Genomic DNA, 12,413 nt, shown 5'->3' with positions numbered 1-12,413 from the left:
CTCGTCCTTGCATTGGCGTGGTCTCACTAATGAACATCAATCATTGTTCACCCTTTAACGACAAAGGTGCTCTCTAACACATAACGAGCATCAATCATTGTCTAAATGACAAAGGGGTTCGCCATCATGCATCAGCTTAGTCTCACTAACGAGCATCAATTATTGTTTTATGTTCACCATTGAACGACAAAGGTGCTCTCTCAATCAAAGGTGGAGACCATGCTTGTGTAGAGTCCTACCAAAAGGAAAATTTTTACACAATAGCAGTAGGATGTGCACAATGTAGCACTTGAAATGTTAAATTCTAGAAAAATGTCGAACACATAGATAAAGTTGTAATCAAATGTTACATAGATGCTTAAGGTAGGAGGAGGCCCCGGGGGGATAGAGAATAAAGATTACTTGGGATACGTTTCATAACAATGAAATTTGGAAAATAAAACTTGATACTTGAACATATAAAATGAACATCCTAAGAGTAATTTATAATACTTGTAACCTGCCAAGACATTGTTCTTGAGAATAATTTTATGTTACAAATCCTATAATTTTATGTTAACTTCAATAATCAGGTGTCCCAAGGAGTTTGCTTCCAACCACGTCATTGAATTGAGACTCCCTTGTATACTGGTCATACATTGATATTGCACCACCGCCTAATCACAATGGAAAATTTAACTCAAAACACTAAGATATACTCAAATGAAGACTCTATTAGAAATAACTGCTACGTATGGTAGCCTGTTGCAGGACAATCTAGATTAGATATGGGCCTCTGACTTATATGAAATCTGCTGGTTGAGTGTAATCTTGAATTGACCTGGAAGTATTGTGGCTCAGGAAAACTGTCTTTGTGTGAAGTGTGATTATGTAAGATCTAAGTTTTCACCTTGACTCATATGGATACATAGTCTAAAGCTGCCAAAAAAGGTTTCATTCTTTTAGTTTGGGCTTGTCCATGTCCAGGAATAAAGGCAAGGAGATAAAAAGAGGAAACCTTCTTTCAAGATGATGGCAAAAAGTATATCCAACCTCAAAATAGTGCTAGGCTAAGTTCAACTCAACAAAACGAATTTAGACATTAGCCAATTTTAACTTTGGGATAGATTTTTTTGAAATCATGCAGCTCTCCTAGACATGCAGAATTGTCCTTCAGATTTGGTCATGTTTCAAGTGTGGTGTGGTTGTACACCCCTTGGTATAGAAGAAACAATTTGCATTCAGATGTCCTGTGTACTAAGAGATCTGTGGATGGCATCACCGTCTTTGCAGCAGTGGGTTTGGCCCACTCGGAGAGTTTCTGGCACAGCCTGATCAGCGACGCGTGGCTGTTTTCCTTCTCCAGGCCCAGAGACATAGAGATCAGCTCATACGAGTGCAGAGGAGAGCACAGGATGGACCGTGAAACATTTTATTAGACTCCAAATTTCATAATTGACTTGCTTCTAGAAATATTGTTGGGAGTATGCTTTGATTTTATAGCCAGGGTCATGGATCCCTCGACAAAAAGTATCAGGAGACCTTAGGCCAAGGGGGTTCCGAGAATAGTAGCACTCCAGATAGCAAGCAAGCAGTAGACAATAACTATGGCAGTTTTCTCAATGCAGAGAAGCAGAGGTACAACAAGGAGCATCTTTGCTATTATGTCATAGACGATTTTCTGCTTTCGCATCCCCCAGCTAGTGCAACCATCACAACCTACAGGCTGCCTTTCATCAAGATCTACCGCAGCCCCAAGAGTAGACTCAGCAGTCTCACAAGTGACAGAAACTCAACAAAAGGGAGACCCTCCAGAAGAACCAGTCTGAGAGGTCCTCATGTATGGACAGGTAGTAGTACGCAGAGTCACTATACTTTTTTATGCTGGCAGCTAGGAGGATTTGCTTCATGACCACGTGGTTGCCAAGCTCAATTCCCCCACAGAACAGTCAGTCAAGGTGCTCAAGCCTCACAGCGCGTTTGGGCATGCTCAAAAGTCAGTCAGCAGAGAGAGCAGTAGCACAAGATGTCGATTTCTACATCAGTGGGATGGTAGAGAAGCGGACCCTGCATTGTCAGCCCCTTCAGCCCAGCAAACATCATCTTAAGTGCACTGTGGCTTGCCGACCACAGAGCAATAGTTAGCTGGTAAGACCAGACCATTAGAGTGCAGGATGCAGATGGAAGTCCCAGGTGCTTCAGATGGTGTTTGAGCTGACCCATAGAAGGCTAGTAGCCAGTCTATTGATGACCCAGCACCAGTGATAGGAAGTGGCAAGAGTTGGGGGATGCCAAGCTAGCCAGAGATGCGATATGGGGGTATAAGTAACACGAATTGGAGAACTTCAGCTAGGTATTGGTCGATTCATTCCTTTGTGTCTAGCCCTCAGGGCAAGCATGTGTGTGTGTGCGCGTGCGTGTGTGCTCAGCTAACATTTCTGCTTTTGCACTCAGTAGTTAGTATAGGCATCTTATGCATGCCCCCCCCCCCCCCTCTCTCTCTCTCTCTCTCTCTCTCGGTCGGTCGCTCACTCTCTCTCTTGCTCTCTCTCGCTCTCTGCCTGCCTGCTCAGCTAGCATTTCCACTTTTGCAGTCAGTAGTTAGACTAGTGAAAGAGTAATGTAAGCTTCATGCCCGTTATACGTCCTTAGTGCTTAGGGTTATTGAGGCAGCTCATATATATATATATATATATATATGTTTAATATGTTTAAAGGTGCTGCACTTGACTTATTAAAGAATATGCATGTGCAGAGTTGAAAACGATAATGCTCTGATCACCATTTTGTATTTGGATATCAGAATCATGCAAGTATGATCTCCAACATGATATAGTGGAACAAGACTGCAATTGGGTACATCCCATCCCTCTATTGTGCCAGGAGGCATGGATGCGTGAACATGGATGGCACCACCCAAGGTGAGCTGCAACTTTGAAATGTGCAGCTAGTAGCTTTCTGTTTTAAGCAGAAACCTGATTTGATTGCTAGTGCAAGGAGCGTCAAATTCTGATATGCCTTTTGTCGGTCAAGGCATGACACTTCTCATAATCAAGCTAGTAATGCTTTATAAGGTCCTAATCCATAAGGTGCATGATTACCATGTCTAATAGCTCAGCTTTAGGGTGCAGCCTGTCTGTACCACTTCATTTGTCTTTTGAATCCATGAGAATGTCCAGTCATGACAGCTTCTTAAAAATGCTATGTGAAGATGGACGGCTTAATGAGGCAGTTCAAGCTGTTCATTATATGGAACAGCAAGGGTATTGTATCTCCAAAAACATACTCTATTGCATTCTGCAAGGATGCATCAATAAGAAGAACTTAAAGATTGGCAGGAAAGTGTATTTTCTGCTTTTGAGAAGCAAATATGAGTCAAATGCTTTAGGGAGCCTCCTGATCCGCCTGTTTATGTTGTGTGGGAGCTTGTTTGAGGCAAATGAAGTATTTAACAGGTTGCCAAAACCAAATGTGTTCATTTGGAGTGCAATTATCTCCGCTCATGCGAAACTTAGAAAAGATGAACAGGCTATTAAACTGTATCACCAGATGCAACAAGCACATGTGAAACCAGATGGACACGTTTTTGTAGCGGTTCTTCAGGCATGTTCAAAACTGAAGTCTTTGATGCAAGGCAGGCTGGTTGAAACTCATATAATTAGTAGTGGTTTTCAGTCACATGTCATTGTTGGGAATGCCCTTATTGATATGTATGCCAAATGTGGGAGTCTTGAGGATGCTTGCCAGGTCTTCAACAGATTGACAAATCGTAGTGTGGTGACATGGAGTGCAATGATATCAGGATATGCTCAGCATGGCCATGGTCATGATGCGCTCCAACTTTTCCAGCAGATGCAACAGCAGGGCATGGAGCCAAATCGGGTCACATTTATTTGTGTTTTGAAAGCATGTTCCGGCTTCGTATCCCTAGAGAAGGGCAAGTTGATTCATGTGAATATCATTGAGGGTGGGCTTGAGTCAGATATCGTGGTCTGCAATGCTCTTATTGACATGTATACCAAGTGTTGGAGTTTCAAATATGCTCGCAAAGTGTTTGACAGATCACTAATTCGAAATGTGGTCACGTGGAGTGCGATGATTGGAGGATATGCTCATCATGGGCATGGGGATGAGGCTTTGCAATTGTTTATGCAAATGCAACAGGAGGGCACCAAGCCAAACAAGGTTACTTTTATTTGCGTCCTAAAAGCATGTTTGAGCATGACTGCCCTTGATGCTGGAATGCTGATCCATGGTCTTATCATTGAAAATGGATTTGAGGAGGACTCATTGCTAGGAAACACTATTGTTGACATGTATGCTAAACTTGGGAGCCTTGAAGATGCTCATAAGGTTTTTGGCAGATTGCTAAAGGGAGATGTGGTAGCTTGGAGTGCAATCATAGGGGCCTGTTCCCAGCATGGGCATGATCAGCAGGCTCTCCAATTTTCTCAACAAATGCAACAGGATGGCACAGAGCCAGACCAAGGCATGTTTGTTTGCATTTTGAAAGCATGTTCGAACATAGCGGCCCTTCATCAGGGAAGGCTAGTCCATGCAGATATTATTAAAAGAGGTATTGAGCTGGAACTGTTTCTTACAAACACCCTTATTGACTTGTATGCCAAATGTGCAAGTCTTGAGGATGCACGCATGGTGTTTGACAGATTACGGAAGCGAACTGTAGTAACGTGGAATGCAATGATTTCAGGGTATTCTCAGAATTGCAATTTCAAGATGGCCTTTCAATACTTTGATGTTATGAAGCGTGAAGGACAAAGGCCAAGTAATGTCACATTTCTTTGTCTTCTCTCTGTATGCAGTCATGTGGGCCTATGGAATGAAGGTTGTCATGTGTTTAAATCAATGACTGATGACTATGGGATGTCATTGACACTTGATCATTATGCTTGTATGGTTGACCTTCTTGGACGGGCAGGATGCTTGGAGGAGGCATGGTTTCTAATCCAAACCATGCCGTTTGTGCCTAGTGCTGTGGGTTGGAGGTCTTTGCTGAGTCACTGCAAAATGTATGGCAACGTGAAGCTAGGGCAGCAATGCTTTGATCGTGTTGTAACAGCAGATGAAAGAGAAGCTGCTGGGTATATGCTTATGTCACACGTGCATGCTCAGTCTGGCATCCAGGAGACAGCAGAAGAAGTACAACAATTGAGGAGATGTGCTAATGCATGGAAGAAACCAGCAAAGGCTTTTATTGAGGTTGGCTATAAGGTGCATAACTTTAACATGGGACACAACAGCCACCCAGAATTTGATTGGATATGCGCAAAAGTCAAGCATTTAAGTATGCAGATGGTGGAGGAAGGATTCATGCCACAGTAGAATATGGACGCTGCAACAAGTCGACCAGATCTTTGGACAGACTTCTAGATATCTGGGCATTACTCCAGCTTTCGGAGAATCGTTGGTGTGTGTATAGTCAGTATGCCACACAGGTTTTCTAACCTTGGAAGGTGAATCATTGTTACAGATACAATGTATGCATCACTTAAAAGGATTGGATGCTCTTGTAAATAGTATCAGTGACCTTGGGACAGGATGGACCAGTTAGCCTTCATTTTTGCAATTGGGGGGTCATGCCTCACACAATCAGGGAGTAGGGTGGAATCTTGGTCACATCTTGGGCAGGTAGAGATGCTCAAGCCAGAATGCAGCCTGCTGTGCAAAGCTCATTTACACCTCCAGTACCCAGTCCAGCACGTCACTCTTGCTCTCTGCAGCCTTGAACCGTCTGCTCTCTCTAGTCCTTTCTTGAGACAACCTTAGTTGTGTCAGGATCCCTAAGCAAAAAGATTAACTGCCTGATCACACAAAATCTTATTGGAGATCGAGCCGTCTGCCCATGGTCACACCTCACATACTGCTTCGGGGAAGTTCCGAGTTTCCTCTATCTGGATTCAGCTCTATAACTAGACAAGCTGACATCACAGGTTTATGGTTCCTAAGGATCACCTGTTTTGTAGACAGTTACATGAGAGGAGTCAGACATGCATTTCATTTTAAGATGCTTAGCATACTATGCAATTAAAGTTGTCACTACCACTTCTTTTGATAGGCCCGTGGCTCTCTGTTATGCTTCATTCACACTGTGGACCATCATGGCTGTGCAGTCATGGCCCTTCAGAGATTCTCTCCTTGAGCAAGGGAGACTTCATCTGGTTGGCCAGCGGTGGACCATACATAAAGTTACAGCACCAACTTCCCCACAAGCAATGGTTCCTTGATGGGGAGATTGACTTGCATGTGATGTCACGATTTTTTCAGCGAGACAAATTGACACCAAAGGTTAGTTGACGTTAGCAAGATGACAAGGGACGCTTGACCAAGGTCTTGCTCTTCCTTCCGAAGGATGTCTATTTTTGGAGGAGTGGACCTTTTCTTTGTCATTCGTTCGGCTCATAGAATGTTGAGGAATTCGATCCCAACTTTGAATTGTGGCTTGAAGCATCATTCGTTCTTATGTGTGGGAGAAGCACTTAGGGTCTCCCATTTTGGTACTATCTACGATTGTATTCATGTTGTCTCATAGCCCTTATTATGGTCTTTGGTGTTGTTTCTTTTGTTCCTAGAATTCCAAGTTTCTAATTGCGACAACTGTTGTTTCAGGAACTCTCTCTCTCTCTCTATCTCTTTTTCTCTCTTTCATCTTGTCATACACCCCTTGCCTCCCATTCTAAGCGGCTTCCCAAAAGGTTACTCTAGAGGGTTGACTAACCATATCCAAGTGATGGTAGATGCCGTGCAACAGTTGAAATATGACCAAATCAAGGGATCGAAGCAACACAATAACAACTCATTATTGACATGCAACAGCTTCAATGTTGCAAACTTGAGGGTAGTGTTAGTGACTCGACATCTCAAGGCAACAATGACTGGTAGCACACAAACCATTCCGAGTCAATAGAAACAGGTTTCGAGGTTTCTTTTAGAAACGTTTCGAAAATCTTAGCAGAGTTTGTCTAGAAATGCGTATAATATATATATATATATATATATACGTCGAAGGATGGAGTCAAGATGGATCCTGCAAAAGTTAGAGGCCGTAAGGAGTTGGCAAATTTTGAAAAATCTGCATGAAGTCAGAAGCTTTCTTGGGTTGTCTTCATACCATCGGAGGTTTATAAAGTACTTTGTAGAAATTGCTTCTCCCTTGCATGCTTTACAAAAGAAAGCTGTACCGTTTCGGTGGGGACCAAAGGAAAATGCAGCTTTTGAAGAGCTGAAGCAAAAGTTGTGTTCTGAACCTGTTATTATCTTGCCAGATCTTGCAAAACCCTTTGCTGTAACTTATGATGCATGTGGAAACAGCATAGGAGGCACTTTGATTTAGGATGACAAAGTGGTTGCATATGAGAGTAGAGTTCTTAAAGATGTTGAATTGTACTTGCAGACATACGAGAAGAAAATGTTAGCAGTGATACATGCTTTGACCACATGGAAACATTACCTTCTTGGAGCTGATTTTTATGTGCAGACAGATCATCAGTCACTTAGATATTTTCTCACGCAGAGAAAATTATGTGAAAAGCATATGAGATGGGCTAACTTCCTCTCAATGTTTCATTTTCAAATTGTACATGTGTCGGGTAACAAAAATATCATGGTTGATGCACTTTTCAGGAAACCACAACCTGAAGCAGTCTCCAAGAAACCCAGTGTTTTAGCAGTGAGCATTGCTTACAACAATATGTTAGATGTGATGAAAGATCAATATGTTAATAATGCTGATTTTTTAACTATTTATGATCAGCTTTTTGATGGTCAAAGGCATGATCACTATATGTTGAAAGAGGGTTTCATTTTGATGCATGGACGACTCTGTGTCACTGATCAGATGTGACAGAAAGTCATAATGGAAAGTCATGCTCCTCCATATGCAAGACATAGCGGAATTATAGCAACAATTACAGCAGTGGAGCAATACTTTTATTGGCCATCTTTGAGGAAAGATGTAGAAGAATATGTGAGAACATGCACGGTTTGTCAGAAAGTAAAGTTTGACAGGCAGAAGGCACCTGGGTTGTTACACCCTTTGCCAATTCTGGATAGACCATGGCAAAGCATAGCTATGGATTTTGTGTTTGATCTTCCACGTACCCCTACTGGACATGATGGTTTGTGGACAATAATTTGCAGGTTTAGCAAACAAGCTCACTTTGTGCCAGTAAGAAAGAAAATTACAGCAGATCAAATGGCCAAATTGTTTCTGCAGCATGTCTTCAAGTATCATGGGATGCTTGAATCCATAATTAGTGATAGAGATCTGAGAATGACCAGCCTCTTTTGGAGAGGACTGTTTGAAAATATGGGCACTACGCTGAATTTTTCGTCATCTTTTCACCCTCAGTCTGATGGACAATTGGAGCAGGAAAACTCTACCATCTTGGATATGTTTAAATGCTATGTCTTAGACCACAAAAGCAAATGGGAGCATTATTTGCCTTTGCTGGAATATGCTTACAATAATACGGTACACACATCCACAGGTAAAGCACCTTTTGAAATAGTGAAAGGTGCTAGGAAGATACGTCCCATTTTTCATATAAAAGAGGAAATCTTCGAAGTTGATCATATATATATATATATATATATATATATGATTGCCAGACGGGCCCCCACGGGAATGAGCCGATATAAAATCTGACATACTAAAGTCTAATACACATGTGACCACCTCTAGTGTCCAGACATCAATGATCATCCTCAGATCTCTCTCTCTCTCTCTCTCCATTATGATCGGACGTGTCACGTCCAAGATTTATGCGTCAGTGCTTGATTTTGAGGTTAGTCCGCAGAGATGCAGGGACTTGGAGCAGATGGATAGGCTGGATTTTGACATGATCATGGGACCATGGATCACCTCCTCACACTTAGGTGTATTATTAAGGAGGCAAGGCCACGAGCTGAGCTACTGGCACAAACTGCCAACCAAATCTTGACCAACCTGGTGTCCCATACCACCTTGTGGCGCCTATAGGCCTCGGATCTGCTATTGGGTCTGGGCTACGCTAAGATGCAGGTGCGCGTCCATGACTCAATCTAGGATCAGGACCTAGCACTAGGGAACTAGACTTGCTCCCATCGGCTCTATGAAGATTGAATCTCTGGGCCCATTTTATAGACTCGAGCCCAATTCGCCAAAAATAGCAGAGATCTCTATCTGGTTCGTACCCTTGCCACTCAACCCGAGAATCAAGCGTGCCTAGCCCTAAGCCTCCCCAAGCTACCTGAGCTGTTGGGGTAAAGGCCAATGGCCTAGTATATACCCCTTTGTACCATACATACATAATAAGAGCTTACCTTGATCTGGGTGAGTTAGCACCCACAATTTCGGTGTTCTTCCTTTATTTGTTGCTCTCCGATAAGACCTCCTCTCCATCAACTGGTATCAGAGCTTGGTTGAGCGAAGCCAACAAGGAGACTGTAGCATTGCGGTGTTGCTGTGCCAAGAGTTTGAACTTGTTGCGTGGAGTCTCCTACTACCTATGGGCTACCCTTGGGAGCTGTATTTTGACATATACTAGCTCGTTTTTACTGTTTCAGCCATATATATCAGGTTGCCTCGACTGTTCCAGCAATCTATTACCTTGTTTGGGAAGGGGAGAAGGAATATTATCCATCTATGGTAAAAAACGACCTGCTGCTCTGCAATTCCAGCCACTGGAAGTTGCTTTTTTGAGGCCCGAAAGCAAAACCGTCTTTTGCTTGTGGCGGACTCCAGTTGATCAAAGGCGGCTGGTACATTCAGATTTCAGTTGGGTTTATGCCTTCAAGTTTATGCATATCAAGCCAAAGGTTGGCTGAAAGTGATTGCTTACAATTGATGCATTTTGAGCCTTTGTTAAGCGAGTGAGCAGTGTTTTTCTGAAGCTGTCTTGTATCCCAAGAAGGGATTATTTTGTGTGAGTACAATACTCTTCCCACTAAGGGAATTTTTTGGATAATAAATTTTCAGAATTGTTGGGCTATTTCATTGGAGTTTATGCCTCAAATGCTTCAGGAAAAGTTGGTGATTGGCAGTTTGCAGTCTTATGACAGCAGTAAAAGGTGAGCAAGTGGTTGTTTTCAGAAGTGAATATCAGAGAATTCACGAGGAATTGTTTTCTGAGTTGAACTAAGAAGTTTTAGTTTTTTGAACAATCTACAATCTTGTTTTTAAAAGCGTTTCAATTCGAGATTTAGAGAAAAAGTTATGATGCCCGGTATGCCCATGATTTACAGTTTTGACAGTTTATGACAACAGCTAGAAAAAGTGAGCAGGAGCCCACTTTCAGCAGTGAATATCAAAAATGCCATGATGAATTTGGACTTGTAGTAAACTAGAAGTTTGTAGATCTATTGGTTGTCTATAACTTTGGTGTTTACAGCAAAGGCAACCGAGTTACGGTTGGGAAGATATTGACAGTTCAAAACAGGCCAAAACTGTTACAGACTATTATTACAGTAGTAAAAGTTTGCAGGTGGTGGTTTCTAACAGCAGATATAAGGAAATCTGTAAGGATTTTGGACTTGCTGTAAACTGAGAAGTTGTAGAGTTTTCTACAAGCTACATTTCTTCTGTTTATATTTTTTGCATCCGAGCTACCGTGCAATCACTTACAGCAGAACATGTATTTGTGACAGTGACAGTGTGACTGCTGTCATTGCAGTTGATATTTTTTGCTTGAGTTTGGTACATTGGTGCAGTGTATCCTGGTTATTCTGTCATCCATTGTGATGGCTTCAGCATCAGAGAATGCACTGTTTAACACTGAGAAGTTGGATGGCACAAACTTCTATTACAATGTTCTGGTGTAGAAGAAAGTAAAGCCTATAAAATGCAAAGGCATAAAGCCAAAGGATTAGGAAGATGATGGAGTGGAAGGAATTGGATGAGCTTGCACACTCCACGATCATGCTCACACTTTCAAAATCGGTATATTTCTGCAGGTGTTGCCTATGGTGTGTGGACAAAGTTGCATGATCTTTATGAGAAGCAGAGTGCTGCTTGTCAAGTGTATTGGCTGAAGAAACTCATATATCTTCGCATGGAAGAAGGACTTCAATGTCTAGCCATTTAAATGAGTTCAACACAATTTTCAGTCAACTTTTAGCTCATAAAATTGCCTTTGATGACTCAGTTAAAGCAATGTTCTTATTGGTCACCCTTCCTGAAAGTTGGGACACTTTTAGGACTGCTAGAAGCAATTCAGCCCGTGCAGGAGGCCTGACAAGCAGTGATGTTGAGAGTAGTCTTCTCACTGAGGAGGTAAATAGAACGAACTAAAAGTTCAAGTGCTCTCAATGTGAGAGGGAGGTCATATTCAAGGGGGAAATACCACGACAAAAATACAAGCAAGTCTAGAAGCAAATCTAGAGGAAAATCCCATGCCAAAAAGGATTTGGAATGCTTCTATTGTGGGAAGAAAGGCCATTTCAAAAAGGATTGCTACAAATGGAAGAACGATAAAGGCAAAGGCAAAGCTAATGTGCAGCCCAAGAAGGAAGAGAAAGCCACGGTCAATATAGAGGAAGTGAATGCCATAAGTAACAATAGTGATGAGGGTGACATTCTTTATGCCTCTATGTTTGAGCATGCTTTTCTTGTGACTAGTGATGATGCATTGTCACAGAATTGGATACTAGACTCAGGAGCATCTTTTCATGTCACTCCACATAGGGAGTGGTTTACCATTTATGATGCAGGAAGGAAAGAAACCGTGAGACTTGGAAATGATTATCCATGTGACATTGTTGGAGTGGGAGATATCCACTTGTCTCTTCCTAATAGTTCTCATTTGTACTCAAGAATGTTAGGCATGTTCCAAATCTGAAAAAGAGCTTAATAAGTACGAGACAGCTTGATGATGATGGCTATCATGTGCTTTTTGCCAACAATACATGGAAAATTAGCAAAGAGTCACTTGTGATTGCTAGAGGTTCCAAGCATGGAACGTTGTACTCAATGCATGTGTCAGGCATAAGAGATAATGTAATCAACGTGACCGAGCAGTCATCCGTCTCTTTGTGGCATCGTCAATTGGGACACATGAGCATGACATGAATGGAGATACTTTTTGGTTTGCAGTATGTTCCCATGTTTAATTTTTCAAATTTTAGCATGTGTAAGCATTGCATGTATGGAAAGCAAACACGGTCTTCACATAAAAGATCTTTGGGCAAGAAGAGGCTTGAACCATTGGAGTTGGTTCACAGTGATGTGTGTGGACCTATGCCTACTGTCTCATTGGGTGGTGCTTCTTACTTTGCTACTTTTATTAATGATGCTGTGGGAGAGGAGAGCACACACAAAGGGATAAGGAGACACCAAAAGTGGTGGAGCAAAAGCTACTCCAGCTTATTCCTCTATCATATATATATGAGTATACATGGGCACTGTACAAGTGGGTGGGCACACTGCCCTTTATCCCAAC

At 42.1% G+C, this 12,413-nt stretch overlaps 1 protein-coding gene across 1 annotated transcript; it reads left to right on the top strand.

Annotated features, from left to right (window-relative positions):
* Nucleotides 1–1,027: 1,027 nt before the first annotated feature.
* LOC147905965 (putative pentatricopeptide repeat-containing protein At3g01580) lies at nt 1,028–6,445 on the top strand. Its single transcript, XM_087375951.1, has 2 exons — nt 1,028–2,332; nt 2,783–6,445. The coding sequence occupies exon 2, from the start codon at nt 3,073–3,075 to the stop codon at nt 5,320–5,322; it is 2,250 nt and encodes a 749-aa protein (XP_087232077.1). The 5' UTR covers nt 1,028–2,332; nt 2,783–3,072; the 3' UTR covers nt 5,323–6,445.
* The last annotated feature ends 5,968 nt before the right edge of the window (nt 6,446–12,413 follow it).

This window comes from Dipteris shenzhenensis, chromosome 1 (assembly GCF_047967505.1).
Source record: "Dipteris shenzhenensis isolate YYH24624 ecotype China chromosome 1, Dip_SZ_1.0, whole genome shotgun sequence".
Taxonomy (NCBI): Eukaryota; Viridiplantae; Streptophyta; class Polypodiopsida; order Gleicheniales; family Dipteridaceae; genus Dipteris; species Dipteris shenzhenensis.
This window is presented reverse-complemented; position numbering and strand designations above follow the sequence as displayed.